Raw genomic sequence first — 18,553 nt, 5'->3', positions numbered from 1 at the left:
AGTGCAAGGAAGTCTAAAGCATAAAAATAGAAAACTGTTTCACCAGATCAGAAAGAAAGTCCAAGGACAGCTGAGAGGGAGCTTTGCACATGTAGGTAGTTCACCCAGGAATGCCTATGGCAGCAAAAGAATATCCTGCTTCATACAGCCTCCATAAAACTCAGTAAACTGAGTTTTGATGACTTAAAACAGAGGCTGGTTTGGACCAATGCCCTGCAAAAATGCTGGGCTTGAGTGGTCAACTTCAGGATCAATGCAAGACAAATCAATGCCAAGAAATAATTAATCAGCCCATCAAAACTTTAGTACTCTAACTCTCCCACTAAGCTTATTTCTGGTAACCTAACTCTCCATCAACAACTTGCACTTGAACAGCATCTTTGACAGAGTAAAACATCCCAAGGCACTTCATGGGAGTGCTATAAAGCCATGCTTTTCATTGAAAATGGCTATTTAATTATTCAGCTGAAACCACCAGCTGAGTTTTAAAATACATAATTAAAATAAAAGACAGAGTCATAGAGGTATACAGCACAGAAAAAGGCCCTTCGGCCCATCGAGTCAAACAAGTACCTAACTATTCTAATCCCATTTTCCAGCACTAGGCTCATAGGCATCACAAGTGCACATCCAAATACTTCTTAAATGTTATGAGGGTTTCTGCCTCTACCACCCTTTCAGGCAGTGAGTTCCAGATTCCCACCACCCTCTGGGTGAAAAAATTCTTCCTCACATCCCCTCTAAACCTCCTGCCCCTTACCTTACATTTATGCCCCCTGGTTATTGATCCCTTCACCAAGAGGAAAAGTTCCTTCCTATCTACCCTATTTATGCCCCTCATAATTTTATACACATCCATCATGTCCCCCCTCAATCTCCTCTGCTCCAGGGAAAAATAATCTAGCTGTGGCCTAACCAGCGTTTTATACAGTTCCAGCATAACCTCCCTGCTCTTATATTTTATGCCTCAGCTAATAAAGGCAAGTATCCCATATGCCTTCTTAACCACCTTATCTACCTGTCCTGCTGCCTTAAGGGACCAGTGGACCTGCACACCAAGGTCCCTCTGATCTTCAGTACTTCCTAGGGTCCTACCATTCATCGTGCATTCCCGTGCCTTGCTTGTCCTGCCCAAGTGCATCACCTCACACTTATCCGGATTAAATTCCATTTGCTACTGATCAGCCCATCTGACCAGCATGTCTGTATCCTTCTAATCTAAGGCTATCCTCCTCACTATTTACCACCCCATCAATTTTTGTGTCATCTGCGAATTTACGGATTAACCCTCCTACATTCAAATCTAAATCGTTTATATATACCACAAATACCCAAGGGACCCAACACCGATCCCTGTGGAACCCCACTGGACAGAGGCATCCAGTCACAAAAACACCCTCCACCATCACCCTCTGTTTCCTGCCACTCAGCCAATTCTGGATCCAATTTGCCAAATTGCCTTGGATCCCATGGGCTCTTACCTTCGTTATCAATCTCCCGCCCGGGACCTTATCAAAAGCCTTGCTGAAGTCCAAGTAGACTACGTCAAATGCATCGTCCTCATCTGGTCACCTCTTCGAAAAATTCAATCAAATTGGTCAGACACGACCTCCCCTTAACAAAACCATGCTGAATGTCCTTCATTAATCCCTGTCTCTCCAAGTGTAGATTAATTCTGTCCCTCAGAATTGCTTCAATAGTTTCCCTACCACTGAGGTCAGACTGACTGGCCTGTAGCTGCCTGGTTTATCCGTTCCTCCCTTCTTGAATAACGGTACCACATTGGCTGTCCTCTGGCACCTCTCCTGTGGCCAGGGAGGTATTGAATACGGAGACAGCAGTTTCTAAAATGGCTGAACATTTGCATGACTGTACCTTACACATTCCAAAGCCGTTAAAATGGATACAGCCTATCTAGAAGAACCCATCAAAGACAATCACCTTAGAAAAATGTCAAAGACCTATCTCCTGACCCACTGACAAGACATTCAGACATTCAACTACGTGGGGAACAAGACAGTTGACATAATTACTTCGGAATATGGACTCTGGCTGAGAAAGAAACCCGTCCATCCATAATCTAATCATGTATACACCATGGGCATGCAATCAAATTACTATGACCACATTTGGGTAACTGGTCAGTTGCTGAGAGGGGACCATGTGATGAGCCAACTAACCGCTTCTTTTGTGTTTCAGAAGCTGTTTTTTTCCAAGCCACAGAATGGAAGAAGAGTTGAAGATGACAGATCCTGAGTCGCGCATTCTCTCTCTCTCCACCCACACACCGTGGGCATTGTTTTAGGAATCAAGCCAGCAGCTGGTGCCTTAAAAAAATGAATCATCCGTCAACATCTTCAAATGGTCTCAACACCATAGCCAGAGGGACCATCAAGCTTAGCCTGAAACCACCCAGGTCATCAACATTCGACTTTGAAAACTGCTTAATCTATCCTCCCACTTTGTAACACATGTGTATGTGTGCATACGTACCAGTGAATGTATGAGAGAGAGAGTTGGGTCATTTTTATTAAGGCCAGATGTTTAGTGGGGACGTGGTGGCATAGTGGTAATGCCACTGGACTAGTAATCCAGAGGCCCAGGCCAATACTCTGATGGCATCGGTTCAAATCCCACCACGGTACATTTCTAGCCAGCTTTCTCTCAATCTTATTGAATGGCAGTGCAGGTTCAAGGGGCCAAATGGCCTACTCCAGCTCCTATTTCTTATGTTCTTTGGCAGCTGATGGAATTTAAATTCAATGGAATTAAAAGCTAGTCTCAGTAATGGTAACCATGAATTGATTGTCGTAAAAACCCATCTGGTTCAACAATGCCCATTAGGGAAGGAAATCTGCCATCCTTACCTGGACTCCAAATCCACAGTAATGTGGTTGACTCTTAAATGCCCTCTGAAATTAACTCGCAAGTAATTCAGTTGTATCAAACTGTTATGAGGTCTAAAACCAATGAAACTGGAAGGACCCACCTGGCATTGACCTAGGAACCAGAGACGCCAAGGGCAAACCCAGCCCTGTCAACCCTGCAAAGTCCTTCTTACTAACATCTAAGGGCTTGTGCAAAAATTGGCAGAGCTGTCCCAGAGACTAGTCATGGAACAGCATAACATAGTCATACTCACCGAATTATACCTGACAGACAATGACTCAGACACCACCATCACCATCTCTCGGTATGTCCTGTCCCACCAGCAGGACAGACCCGCCAGAGGTGGCGGCATGGTGGTATACAGTCGGCAGTCCTCAACATTGACCCCAGACCCCATGAAGACCCACGGTATCAGGTCAACCACGGGCAAGGAAACTTCCTGACTACCACATATTGTGCCCCCACCCCCCTCACCTGATCAGTCAGAACTCCTCCATGTTCAACGCCACTTGGAGGAAGCACTGAGGGTGGCAAGGGCACAGAATGCACAGGCTGACAATTACACTGATGTCCAATTTAAGATAATCAGTCGGGCTTGCAGCGTACTGGAAGCTACATATATTAATGCACAGGTCCCTGTTCTTTGCAGACAGGAAGAATATGTACACACATTGCACCTGTCTCAGCTAAACAAAGCAAGTGACAACTATTCGCTGACTCACTGCTCAGGGCAATGCCTTGACCAACCACAGTAAAGCTGCCTGGTTTAAATGTCAAATAATGCCTGGCAGTTAACTGTCAGTCACCATCAATGGTGCATTCTCCATGACAATGCCTCTACCAGAGTCCAGTTGCTAACCAATTAGCACTTTCTTCACATACAGTATAAATTGTTGCTTTCCTCTTTTATTAGTATTCTTGCGAAGTGTCCTGGTCCATGTAAAACAAAAAGCTTCGACATGTCTCTTTTTCAGCAGTAAGCAATTTTAGTGATGGAGAGGATATGGAAACCATGTTCAGGGTCAAATGGGACACCAAGATTGCAAATGGTCTGGTTCAGCCTAAGATAGTGGCCAGAGAGAGGGTTACAGTCAGTGGATAGGGAACAGAGCTATGGCAGGGTCCAAACTCAATGGCTTTCGCCTTCCCAAATTAAGCCCAACACAGAAGCCTGTCATCAGCAACTCAACGCTCCCATCCAAAGCCCATGCCTAGTAGCCTAATTCCCCCATCAAATCCCAATCCCCATAACCTAACTCATCAATCCTTAGTAACCAAGTTCACCCATCAAAATCCACCCCTTTGGTATCTTAGTCTTAGAATAGCACAATTACAGCACAGGTGGCAGCCATTTCACACATCGTGTTTGTGTTGGCTTCCTCAAAGAACAATTTCACTTAGTGCCATTTCTCCCCTTTCTCATCACTGCCCTGCACACACTTCCTGTTCACATAATGATCCAAATTCCTCGATTGCCTCAGTTGAACTTACCACCACCACACTTTTAGACAGTGCATTCCAGATCTTAACCACTTGCTGCGTAAAAAAGCTTTTCCTCATGTTGCCATTGCTTCTTTTGCTAATTACCTGAAATCTGTGCCCTCTGGTTCTTGATCCTTCCAACGATGGGAACAATTTCTCCCTATCTACCCGTCATGATTTTGAATACCTCTATTAAATCTCCTCTCAATCTTAACTTCTCCAAAAAAACAGTCCCAACTTCTCCAAGTAACTGAAGATCCTCATTCCCAGAATCATTCTCGTGAATCTTTTCTACATCCTCCCTAATGCCTTCACATCCTTCCTAAAGTGTGGTTTCCAGGGCTGGATGCAATACTCCAGTTGAGGCTGTACCAGAGTTTTACATAGGTTTAACATAACATATCCTTGCTATTTTACTCTATGCCCCTTTTGATAAAGCCCAGGATGCCATATACTTTATTAACGGCACTCTCAGTCTGTTTCAATGATTTATGCACATTTACACCCAGATCTCTCTGCTCCTGCACCTCCTTTAGAATTGTGCCCTTCACTTTTTATTGTCTCTCTGTATTCTTCCTACCAAAATGAATCACTTCACACTTCTTCCACTGATGGCCATCTCTTTTGTATTCTCAACTCTATCAAAACTGTCCTTCTGGTAACCTAACTGTCCCATCAAAGCAAGTCCCTCCTACACCTGAACTCTCAGCACCCAAGTGTGCTGTTTCTACTTCTATTATACTGCCTTCAGAGCACATCAATTTCCACCAAAACATATTATCCTGCCATTTTCGATATTCCCGTTTATGCAATTTTTCCTTGGAAAAATTGACTGCTGTATTTTCCTACATTCCACCAGCAAACACATTTCAAAAGTACTTCATGGTCTGTGAAGTGTATTTGCATGTTCTTTTGTTTTAAGAGGTGCTATACAAAATCAATCTTTCTTTGATATGGGTGTAGCAAGTCCAGTAACTACTTGGGCACTGCAGCTGGTTGCGCAATACCTTCCTGTTGGTAGCTGGTGGTACGAGTACAACATTGAACCGTTATTACGGCAACTTTAGCGCTGATGTGAGGCCTAGGAGCTGGTGCACTGTGTAGAGAGGGGGCAACAGCACTAATGACCTTTGTGCAATCCATGTCAGTAAATATAAAAGTGTACAAATTTCCGAGCAAAATACACCAAAGTATGCAGCAAAATCCAACCAGGATAACAGTTTGGTTTTATTCCCATCACTCCATCCTGTACACATCCAGAACTACATAACTCTAGCCTGTGTGCAGAAGATCCTGTCACTGCCAGCTAAAAATCAGACTGAGAAACAGTCTACCAGTGAATGTGGCTGTGCCTCCAAGACTGCACAAGTGAGGATTCAACCAGCGAAGACTTTTGAGTCAACAGTAAACCTAATGAAAAAAATTCACCTATGCTGCAACCAACAGCCAAGAAATAATCCTTTTGTGCTATGGCATTTGATGACTGTTGTAAAACATTAAAGGATTCTTAAAAAGAAGCAGCCACAGAAACTTGAACTGGTCAATTCACACACTCCACTTACCATAAAAAGGGTCGTTTCAGCCTACTTCCATTTTACTGACTACTCAGCAAACCAAACTCTTCTGTAGTCAGAGTCTGGAAGATTGAAGCTTTGGGAATCTCCCTGAAGTTAACAAACTTCACGAACTGTGGTTTTGAATAACAGACTGCTTATACTCTGTGGCCACACAGAAATCAACAGCTCATTCAGTGAGCTTTACAGACCAGGATTGTCCTTATTACCAAGCTAAGTAGTGTAAGAAGGGATGCTGTAATCTTGTAAAAATTGCCTGGGATCTTGCTCCTAACTGCTATCAAGCAAACTGAAGTGTTTTTGAACAGATGTCAGGCAGGGACAGGTTTGGCCACAACACCCCAAATAAACAAATCCATGGCAATCACTATCAATGCTAAGGCAAAGGGCGAGGCACTAAAGGGCATCCCACATCCATGGAGCCATACTGTAGCAAACTCGTGCCTACCGCATGGTAAAAATTGGACAAGGAAAATAAATTCTTGTATGCCCAGGATCAAACCACTCACCTTGAAATTTTCACAGGCTAGCTGGAAGGAACTGGAAATCAACTGATTCAGTCTAAACCCTAAGATCCAAACTACATTGGGATAATTGTTTACAATTCCAGCATACCCCAGGGTACTGCTTGGTCCCAATCTCCAAGCTTCCACTGACTGTCCAGCCACCAGGCCAGATTTTGATCTGAAGTGTTCAGCTCATACTTCTGCTCTAATCTCTCCATGTCCAAGCTCTTATATTAGGCTTTCATTCAATCACAATCTGATTAAATTAATCACACTGATTAAATATCAATGATACTGTGATCTCTTCAACTTTTTCACTGACCTTGAAAATTTCTCCTCTTGCACTCCACCTGTACAGCATTATTCTCTCTCCTGACTCCGCTCCTACTTTATACATTATTTTTAATAGCTTCTCCGCCTGTGTTGCACTTAGCCTCTTCAGTACCTCGGTTCCATTTTTGGTCGTCTCCATCTTTTATATTTTGCCTTCAATAATGTTTTACTCAGCTTGACATCACCACCACCTCCATCAACCCACTGTTCCCACCGTCTCCAACTACAATTTGATTTTAAGAGATGAATGAGCTAAAACTTTCTTCAAAGGAATCCATTGGCTCCTATAAACACTCATGACCCATCTGTCTCTGCTCCATCCATCTCCGTTACTGTCAGCCTGAGTGTGTGGAACCCAAGTTTGGTGTTCAACCTTATGCACTGCTTCCACCACCACATCCTTTCACTCAGACTGCATTCTTTCACTTCGCTAAAATCACAATTAACTGCTCATATACCAAAACCTAAATCACACTTTTAGTAACTCAAGACATGGATCCTGCAAGACTCTCCTCACTAGCTTGCCTATTTCCATCAGCTGTAAATGTAATGTTACACTGGATCAACCTATGCTGGTAACATTCAGCTCTACATCAGCATCTCCTCCATCATTATACAAGATAATTGGTGGTAGTGGAGCGGTTATATTGTTGGAGTTGTCGCTGGGTTGGTCTAATAATCTAATATGAGCTCAAGTGTCAACATGGCAATTTAAGAATCTGAAGAAAAGCAAACAAAAGCTCCATGTGTCGCTAGCCAAGAGTTACTGCTTGTGACAAGCTGCACTGACCAGAACCCATTTGCTTGAAACTAGGATCGAGAAATTCAGACTGTGGAATCAATCACATGGCGCTGTCAAGAAGATATAAGAATGTCTATAATGTTATTGGAAATTATTTTAAAATAGAGTTCTAGTGGTGTGTGTGTGTGTCCGCGTCTTAACTGGATTAAAGCCAGCTGGTCCAGAGGCTTTGATGTAGAGAAGGGTAATAGCTTGAAATGTAAATTGCAAGGTGAAATGTAAAGGGGGAAATTTGCATTTTTAAACAAACTATTCAAAAGAATGGATGAAGTATCACACCTAGCCAGGTGAAGCTAAACAATGTGTTTACTTTTTCCAAAGCTTACTAATAAAATTGGTGTTATGAAAGGATTTTATTGTTAGAAGAGATAAAGTTCAAAAAACCTAGTGATACAATGAGAATTTGCATTCAAAGAGGAAAATATGTATAAAGGAAGAAAAGGCTGTTGGTAAAAAACAGTAGAGGGATGCTAAGATCTAAAGCCCCCAGCCTGTAAGCCTCAAGCCGCTGAATGCAAGGACCCAGAACTGAAAGAAACTCATTTTGAATTTGACTGTCCAGAGTGTGCTTTGCCAGGGGTCAGTTTAAATCTGTGTTTTTTACGGTTGCCTTAACGGAAGTGTAACTGAGAGTCAGGTTAATTAGGGGATTTTTGTAGTTATTATAGTAGTAATTTTGTAGGCATATGTATGTGCTTACAATCTTTGTATTAATAAATGTTTAATTTAGTTTTATAAAAAGCCTCGAGACTCGGTGCTCTTATTACCACTGTATTCAAAACCTGCATTTCAAAACATACAAATTTCAAAAATGGGTTATATGACAGTTGTTTCAAGTTTCCCTCTGGGATTTGAACAACTCGGCCTTTACCATTAGCTGTGTCATAATAGGTGCCACAAGGTATCACTGCCACACACACCTTACAAAGCATTTCTTACAAACAGAATTCCAGCCTAATGCAATCTGAATGATGTTCTTCTCCAGCAAATCTTACAGAATAAGTCAGCCCACAAGGTCAGAGCTTCACAGCTGACATTTGGGCTGTAAACAACCCCCAATCAAGCTGTTTAGGGGGGCATCTTGATAGAGTCCACACTAGCCAATTGTCTCCAAGCCCAGTGCTTGACGTCAGCTATACCATCATAGCTGCCCCCATGCATTTAATTAAAAAAAAATATTTACTGTCCTTGGTGAATGTTCCAGCCACATCCGTAATGTACATAAAGGAAAGCTAATGCAATACAATGCAGAAGGTCTGTTCATCTCAGCTGATGATGACAGGGCTTCACTGACCTGTATAACTGACAGCAACTGAAACATAGTGAAAGTAACAGCTGCAGATTTTCTATGGACACTAAACTAAAAGATGCATGCCAAGACACAAAGGAAGTCTTCAATCTTCTGCTGAAAATGTAAAAAGCATGCAGTGCTTCAATAACTGTGTGGTAGAGCGCATGTTATAAATAGGACTTCCATAAACAGTACTATCACAGGTTTACACAGAACTGTCCTGTGCAAACAGCATTTGTGTACAAAGAACAAACAGGCCTTCCTGTGCAAACATCAGTGTACACAGCACAAAGCTACCCTGTGAAGATACCATCGCACTGTACACAGAACAAACTGGCTGCTCTTCTCTTTCCACGGTACAGTTCCACACGCAGCTAATCTGTAAGTCTCCATGGTGCCTCACAATCAAGCTTGATGCTGTCCAACTTATGTAAGCTTATTTACATGAACCCGGCTAACATTTTGCTTGCCTAAATGATCAGAGGAACGCAATGAATCTTAATGAATGAATGACTGAGTTACAATGGAGTTTTGTCATCTCACTGGCCTGCTGCTATGGTGATAACCAGGAACTGCAACCATATTTACTGAATACTGAACAGATGCAAAAATGAATGATCTATGCCTTGACACAGTTCCAGACTTCCATCACTCCACTCAGCAATTTGGACAAAAACTCTGTGGCAGCTGTAGTGTCATATTGGAGGGAGCTTACGCAGCTCTCAATGGTCAATGGGTTCACAGCACAACAGCCTTAATTTGACACTGATGGGCCAGCTCAATCCAAGGGGCCTGCGTGGGTGACTGGTGGAGGTAATGGAATATCCAGTACAGTGGTTGGGGACATGGGGGCTTGGGGGGGTGGGGGGAGGAATGCTTTCTTGTAGTTGGGCTGAAGCACATTGTTTGGACTAATGTGGGAGTGCTTCAAGTGGAGTCGATTCCACTCTATCATCTTTATAAACACAAATTAAAGGATCAGGAATCTGGCCATTTGAGATAACAGACTGGAGCTTCCAATGCCTGAAGCTACAAATGTCGAGAAGTAATGTTCTCCCTACATCAGTACCAGGAATCCAGTTTGTCCACTGCTAATAATCTGGAATTGGAATTAGAAAATAGTACATTGAAGCTAGCAGAAGGCACTGACCTAAGAGGGGCAGTGAACTGTGCAGGGAAGGGCACAAACATGCAAAAATATAGTTACATTAGACAAATAGGCAAAACAAAAGCAAATGAAGTTTATTGCAACAATGAATGGGTTGCACTTTGGGCATAAGCAAGGCAGCGGGGAATAGAGCGTTAATGGGGAAAAACAGCAGGTGGAAATGCAAAGGGATTTTAAGAGTTCAAATGCACAAATCATTCAAAGTTATCTCAAAGCTATAAAGAGAAGCAAAAATATGGCGGATTCCCTCACAAGGGGTAGAGAATATAAACATACGTGGAAATGTAATACTCTTGACACCTCATCTGCAATATTGTGTTCAGCTTTGAGTGCCAGGTACTGAATTAAGATGAGAGGCTGGACGAATTTGGGATATCCCCCAGTGATGAGGAGGTTATGCATTATCTGATCAAAACTTTATAATTAAGGGAATTGATGTGATAAGTAGCAACTGACGTTCCCCTTTGACTGGGATGTTATCCCATAGAGATCACTGACCAGCCAAAGTTGAGGCTAGTGATACCGCATAGAATCACAGAATTGTTATGGTGTAGGAGACGGCCATTCGGCCCATCATTTCTGTGCCAGCTCTCTGAGCATTTTAACTTAGTGCCAATCTCCTGCCTTTTCCCTGTAACCCTGCAAATTGTTTCTATTTAAATAATCATCCAATGCCCTCTTGAATGCCTCAATTGAATCTGCCTCCACCACACTTCCAGGCAGCGTATTCCAAACCCTGATACTCGCTGTGTGAAAAAGCTTCTCACCTTGCATTTGCTTCTTTTTCTGATTCTCAATCCTTTAATAAGCGAGAACAGTTCCTCCTTATCTACTCTGTCCAGGGCCCTCGTGATTTTGAAATTTTCTATCAAGTCTCCTTTAGCCTTCTCCTCTCCCAGAGAACTGTCCCAACTTCGCCAATCTTTCCTCATAACTGAAATGTCTCATCCCTGGAATCATTCTCGTAAACCTCTCCTGCATTCTCTCCAATGCGTTCACATCCTTCCTATTGTGTGGTGTCCAGAACTGTACACAATACTCCAGCTGAGGTCTAACTGGCTCTTGCTGCTTTCATACTCTGTGCCCCTAATAATGAAGCCTAGAATACTGTAAGCTTTAGTAACAGCTCTCTCTACCTGTCCTGCCACCTTTAAGGACTTGTGTGCATATACACCCAGGTCTCTCTGCTCCTGCACACCCTTTAGAATAGTATCCTTTATTTTATATATATTCTTTGTACCAAGGTGTATCACCTCGCACTCCTCCACATTGAACTTCATCTGCCACCTATCTGCCCACTCCACCAATGTGTCAATGTCCTTTTGAAGTTCTATACTGTCCTCCTGACACAATTCTCCCAAGTTTTGTGTCATCCGCAAACTTTGAAATTGTCCCCTGCACACCAAGATCTAGATCATTTATATATATCTGCTCTACTACAATCTTCTTCCAGCCCAGTATTAATGGACCATTAACCATTACTCTGTTTCCTATCCTTCAGCCAATTTTGTATCCACATTATTACTGTTCTTTTTATTCCATGACCTATAACTTTCCTCAAGTTTGTAGTGTGGCACTGTATCGAAAGCATTTTGGAAGTCCATATATACCACATCAACAGCCTTGTCCTCATGAACCATTTCTATTATCTCTTCAAAAAACTCCAACAAGTTAGTTAGATACAATTTTCCTTTAACAAATCCATGCTGACCCTTTCGAATCAATCCACATTTTTTCATGTGACTTAATTTTTTTCTCGAATAATTGTTTCTAGAAGTTTCCCCACCACCGAAGTTAAACTGACTGGTCTGTAATTGCAGGGCAGGTTTTTACAACCTTTTTTGAACAAGGACGTAATGTTTGCATTCTCCAGTCCTCCGGCACCTCCCCCAAATCCAGGAAACATTGAAAGATTATTGCCAGTGCCTCTGCAATGTCCATTCTCACTTCGTTCAATATTCTTGGATGCATCTCATCCGGTCCTGGTGCCTCATCAACTTGAAGTACCGACTGCTTATCCAATGCCACCTCCTTAACAATTTTCAACCTTCCTTGTGACTGAGTTTCCTCCTCTGTCACCATGGCCTGGACAGCATTTGCCTCCTAGGTAAAGACAGATGCAAAGTATTCATTTAACACATCAGCCTTGCCTTTTGCCTCTATGTCTAAATCCCCTTTTTTGGTCCCTAACAGGCCCTACTCCTCCTTTTGCCACCCTTTTACTATTGATGTGCTTATAGAATACTTTGGGATTTTGTTTTATGTTAGCTACCAGTCTTTTCAATTATCCCACTTTGCTTCTCATATTTGCTTTTTCACATCACTTCTGAACCTTCTGTATCCAGCTTGGTTCTCAATTGTATTTGCTACCTGACACCTGTCGTAAGCACACTTTTTCTTCTTTAACTTAAATTCTATCTCCTTTGTCACCAGGGAACTCTGGATTTGTTTGTCTTACCCTTCCCTTTTGAGGGAACATACCTTGACTGTGCCCAAACCATCTCCTCTTTGAAGGTAGTCCATTGTTCAGCTACTGTTTTTCCCGTCAACCTTTGGTTCCAGTCTATCCTGCCCAGCTCCATTCTTGAGCCATTGAAGTCCGCTCTCTGCCAGTTGATTATTCTTACTCTGGGTTGACCCAAGGTCATTTTCCACCATCATCCCAAACCTTATGATACAATGATCACTGTCCCCTAAATGTTCCCCCACTGTCACCTGATCTACTTGGCCCACCTCATTCCCACGAACCAGGTCTAGCAGTGCCTCCTTTCTTGTTGGACTGGACACATGCTGCTGCAGGAAATTCTCCTGAACACAATCTAGGAACACTTGTTCCTCACTGCCCCTTACACTACCACTATCCCAGTCTATATACGGGTTATTAAAGTCCCCCTTTACAACGACTCTATGATGTTTACACCTCTCTGTAATTTCCTTACAGATTTGTTCCTCTATACCCTTCCCACTAGCTGGTGGTCTATATATTACAGCGAGCAATGTAACGGCACCCTTTTTATTCCTTAGCTCTAGCCAAATTGCTTCTGTCCTTGAATCCTCTGACACATCCTCTTTCTCCAATACTGCAATACTCTCAATCAAAAATGCCACCCTTCCTGCTTTTTCTTCCCTTTCCAATCCTTTCTGAACACCCTGTAACCAGGAATATTTAACACCCAGATCTGCCCTTCCTTAAGCCAGGTCTCCGTTATCGCCACAACACCATAATCCCACAAGGCAATCTGTGCCTGTAACTCCCCAATTTTATTAACTATACTCTGAGCATTCACATACATGCAGTGTAACCCTGATTTAGACTTCATTACTTGTTCCCTTACTCCAACTCCATCTATTAGCTTACTATTCTCTATTTAGTGCTATCTGCCTCTCCCAGCATTCTGTGCACTTTGGTATTACTTTCTAATATTCTCTCCTGGTTCCCACACCCCTGCTGAGTTAGTTTAAACCCTCCCCAACAGCACTAGCAAAACGACTCGCAAGGAACTCGGTCCCGGCTCTGTTCCGATGCAACCTGTCCGCTTGCACAGATGACATCTCCCCCAGAGCCAGTCCCAGTGTCCCAGGAATCTAAAGCCCTCCCTCCTGTACCATCTCCTGTAGCCTCACATTCATCTATCTTATCTTATTCCTGTACTCACTTGCACGTGGCATTAGGAGTAATCCAGAGATTAATACTTTAGCTGTCCTGTTTGCTAATTTCCTACCTAGCTCCCTAAATTCCGATTGCAGGATCACATCCCCTTTCTTATCTATGTCGTTAGTACCAATGCGGACCACGGCCTCTGGCTGTTCGTCCTCCCCCACAAGAATGTCCTGCAGTCGTTCTGTGACATCCTTGACTCTAGCACCAGGGAGGCAACAAACCATCCAGGAGTTACGTTGACAGCCGCAGAAACGCCTGTCTGCTTCCCTAACTAAAGAATCCCATATCAGTACTGCCCTTCTGCTCTTCTTCCTCCCCTCCTGTACAGCTGGACCACCCATGGTGCCATGGGCTTGGCTTTTGTGCTAATGCACTAATTTCAGTATAAAGCATCTTACACACTCCTACAATACAGAAAAAAAAACACTTCACACAAGAGAGAATCCAACCATCTCCTCTTGACATTCAATGGCATTACCATCGTTAAATACCCTATGAACACCCTGGAGGGGGGGGGGTTACTGTTGACCAGAAACTAAACAGGATCAGCATGTCAGAGGCTAGGAATTCTGCAGAGAGTAACTCACCTCCTGACTCCCCAAAGCCTGTCCACCATTTACAAGGCACAAGTCAGGGTTGTGACGGTATACTCTCAACTTGCCTGGATGAGTGCAGCTCCATAACACTCACGAAGTTCAACACCATCCAGGACAAAGCAATCTGCTCAATTGGCACCCCATCCACCACATTCAACATCCACTTCCTCCACCGGCATGTGTACCATCCACAAGATGCACTGCAGCAACTCACCAAGGCTCCTTTAACAGCACCTTACAAACTTGCAGCCTCTACCACCTAGAAGGACAATGGCAGCAGATGTGTGGGAATGCCACCACCTTCTAGTACCCCTCTAAGAGCCATACCATCCTGACTTGGAACTACTCACAGTTCCTTTGCTATCACTGGGTCAAAGTCCTGGAACTCCCTCCCTAACAGAACTATGGGTATACCTGCACTAGATGGGCTGCAGCCGTTCAAGGTGGGGCAGCTCACCACTACCTTCTCAAGGGCAATTAGGGATGGGCAACAAAAATGCTGGCCTATTCAGCAACGCCCACGTCCCATTAAAGAATTAAAAAATACACTTCACACGTGTAAATTTACTTATTAATATCTATAACCATTCCGTAATGAATGGAGTAGAACAGTCTCAGCAATCAAAAACAGGAATGCTTTGTTTTCCATCTTACCAGTTTACCAACAGACAAAAAGATTTAAAATTCACGTCCATATACCATGTGATGAATAGTGAGATCACAGGCGCAATGAGGGTATTTATGGCTAATGTTTTATTTATGAATCAGGAATGCAGCCCTGGATCATCTAACATATTAGACAGCACTAGTTGGGCAATCCAGGAGAAAGGATCTCGGAATTAGAACTATACCAGGTTAAAAGCAAATCCAGGGATTAAAGTGTTTACCAAGATTCTGAGCCTCTGAAACAGAAATGAAAAATCAACTGAGTTGCTTAAAAGGGAGATAAGTGCTCACTTGAGAAGCAAGTGTACTCAGGGATATGGAGAATGGACAAGGAATTAGGATCATTAAATGACTCATTAAGGTGACATGAGATAGAAGGTTTATGGAGTTAAAAGGTCAATTCTTGTTCATTTCAGAAAACACATATGTGCCAACTCATCCTCACAGGGCTTGTTTCTAATCTCAGCTGGTATTCTCTGTGCGTTATTCCAATGTCCACATTCATCACTAACTGCTTCCAATGGCAGAAGGGTAAGTAATCACATGACACAGATTTAAGGTAATCGGTAAAAGAGCTAGAGACAACATGAGGAAACAACGTTTTTTTGCAGCGAGATGTGATCTTGAATGCATTGCTTGAAAGGGTGGTGGAAGCAAACTTGATAGTAGCTTTAAAAAAGGGACTGGATAAATATTTAAAGAGGCATATTTTGTATGACTGTGTCAAAAGTGGAATAATTGGACAGCTCTTTAAAGAGCCTCCTACTGTGCCATACAATTCTTTAACTGCTGGTCTACTCCAATCAAGCCTGCATTCACCACACTGAGTGTCAGTTTATTTCAATCGAGTGTGCACTCAGTTGTAATGTAGTAGTCTTCAACAGCTGCTATTTAAGGGTCTCATAGCTCACTGCCAAGTTCTCTCCAAGTTCCCTGCAGCTTATTTTGCCAGTTATTTTTCATGAACTAGCAAAACTCGTCCTGAAGATCGGAACAGGAGGCTATTCTGCCCCTTGACTTTATCATGCCAAACCCGCTGTTCGTCCAAATCCCTTAATAATCTTACCAAATAAAGGTCTCCAACCTCAGCCACGAACATTACAATTGTCGCCAAAATCCACATCCTTTTTTGGTACGAAAATTTCAGAGTTCCAACATTTTTCCAAAAAATGCATTACAATTTCAGTCCTAAAAAATCTCTCTCTAACTTTAAATTGCATCCTCCTTCAGGATTACCGCACCAGAGGAATAGTTTCACTGTACCTACCTCGAGATTAGGTACGTCACAACTTTATAAACACAAGAGGACATGAACTGCAAAACACAGGCAGTTTGACTGTACAATTGCCTTAAGTGTGAGTAGCTAAGTACCTTCTGAGCATCATCTGTTGAGGCATTCATTGTACCTGGTTTGCAACTATCTCCCACTAATTACTCTATTTTGCAATCTCCATGGAGATAGTGGAACTTTGTGGAGGACATAAACTAGTCATGGTGAACAGGAAGAAAAATGAACAGCTCCAGGTCCTATATGAATGTCTAAGAAACATATCAAGGCTTAATATGAGAATGATATTCAAGCACAGCATTACATATGCAGGATCTCAGACACCAGAAGTCAGCCAGTACATTACTTCTATTGAAACAGTATTAAAGGGAGAACTGAACTTCCCTCCACAGAAATTAAGTAAAGCCATTTCCAATAAGAAAGTTAGTTTGGGGAACACTGTGTACCAGAATCACACTGCTAACAAGTGCCATCACAAGGTTACAGACAACCCAATGCTACCCACCCCGTTAGTGTTGGGGAAGGCTGGCCAAACGCTCTCACTTACGGGTGTGGTTTCATTTCGATGTAGTTCTTGGGGATGAAGCCATCTTTTCCATTCAGCTCAGCCTTGTACCAGTTCTGATCACACTCCTCGTTTAAAACCTATGGAGATTACATACACAGACAGGTTATAGTGGGCAATGAGCAGCTACACAACAGTCTGCAATATACTTTGCTTTATTTGAAATAAAGCTTCAGAAACACAGGTTAACACTGAAAAAGTCAGAATTAAGAAGGAAAGTCAGACAGAAACTTTTCACCCAAAAAAGGTTATAAATAAGTCATCAAAATGAACAGTACAATGTGTTCTGATATGCTCCTGAAGAGTAGATTGAGGGATTGACTATGAGGGTGAGGCTGATCTGAAAAAGGGAAGAGTTTTCCAGGCCGATTTCCTATTACTAAAAGCTTTTCCACTCTTCTGCATTCCCAGTTATTTTCTCCCTCTGATACATGAAGGTCTGAGCTCAGGTGTGGGGCTAGCCTGCTCCCAGGTCATTTGCTCTGAACTGTGGCAGGAATGCAGAAAGTGAGGACTCCCAACTGTTGCTTCTTCCTGGTCATGTTGGTCCTCGATAATCGTGTCAGGCGTGATGGAGAACAGTATTGCTCAGAAACTAGAGCTTCATTTCTTATGTTACGCTTTTAGAATATGCACCTATCACACCCTCTGGATGTTCTAAAGTGTTGCCACAGCCGATAAAGTGCTTCTTTTGGAAGCCTGTTGGTTGATGTAATGCAGGGATGCCAGTAAATACAGTAGTCAATTTGCACACACTAAAATTTCACAGTCAGTAAAGAATCGATTATTCTGTTTAGGTGAAGTTGATTGAGGGATAAATATTGGCCAGGACAATGGGAGAACTCCCCTGCATTGCGATCTTTAATCTTCCAACAATGGGTCTCAGTTTAAAATCTCACCCTAAGAGATGCACTAATCCAGTGAATTGTCAACCTAATTCATCTGCTCTAGTCCTAAAATGAGGCTTGAACCCATGACTTTTTGATTCAAATGCAAGTGCTCCACGCCACTGAACCATGAAGCCAGGAAGCCTATTCACTATGCAAACACATTGCCTGGATCGATAACCTGGCACAGCTCGCTACCACCCACTCAAGTAAAAATATGTCTGTGCATTTGCAGTTATTTATTAAGTTCCAATTGTACTCCAACAATATGGTTTCAGATCTACTTTAACATAAGAACACAAGAAATAGGAGGTGGAGTAGGCCATTTAGTCCTCCAAGCCTGCTCTACAATTATTAATCCAGACGAGGCAGGCAATTCAGGATACCAGCAGCATAAAAAAAATTGAAAATATTATTGCAGGAGTGAAGAGCAAGTTCATCTATTTCTTCTTGTCCTGCAGACACTGAACTCTGGTTGGCGACTGCTTCTCAGGTGCTCTACCTTAGTAAGGCCCTATGGGAGGGCTGAGGCAGTGAGTGCTGATAGGTTACTCATCCACTAAGACATCAGCTCCAATTCATGGCTGTATCCAACATCCAGTGGTCACAAGTTTCTTTGTATTGCAATCAAGCACATGAACCCTATAGATTTCCATCCGTCTCAACCAGGGTGGTAGAGGTTAACTGTCTAACCTGTCACCCTGGCTGATATTGGTCAACTCATGTCACTACCATGGGGCGCTATTAAATAGGTTTTCTGAACTATGTAGATTAACACTGTTGTACACCTATCCCCGAAGTTCCATTGCAAATTTTTTTTAAAATCAAATTGTTATGGATGGGCC

The 18,553-nt window shown here is 42.7% G+C and overlaps 1 protein-coding gene across 1 annotated transcript in view; it reads right to left on the bottom strand.

Moving 5' to 3' along the window:
* The window catches only part of LOC144699706 (growth factor receptor-bound protein 2), a 193,290-nt gene that overhangs the window by 65,469 nt on the left and 109,268 nt on the right, over positions 1-18,553 (bottom strand). The window contains exon 2 of the mRNA XM_078570856.1: positions 16,804-16,901. Coding sequence (XP_078426982.1) covers positions 16,804-16,901 — 98 coding nt within the window. The remainder of the gene's footprint in view (positions 1-16,803; positions 16,902-18,553) is intronic.

The sequence above is a fragment of the Cetorhinus maximus genome, chromosome 24, assembly GCF_964194155.1.
Source record: "Cetorhinus maximus chromosome 24, sCetMax3.hap1.1, whole genome shotgun sequence".
NCBI classification, from domain to species: domain Eukaryota; kingdom Metazoa; phylum Chordata; class Chondrichthyes; order Lamniformes; family Cetorhinidae; genus Cetorhinus; species Cetorhinus maximus.
Note: the sequence above shows the minus strand (reverse complement) of the source record. Positions and strands in the feature narration are given on the sequence as shown.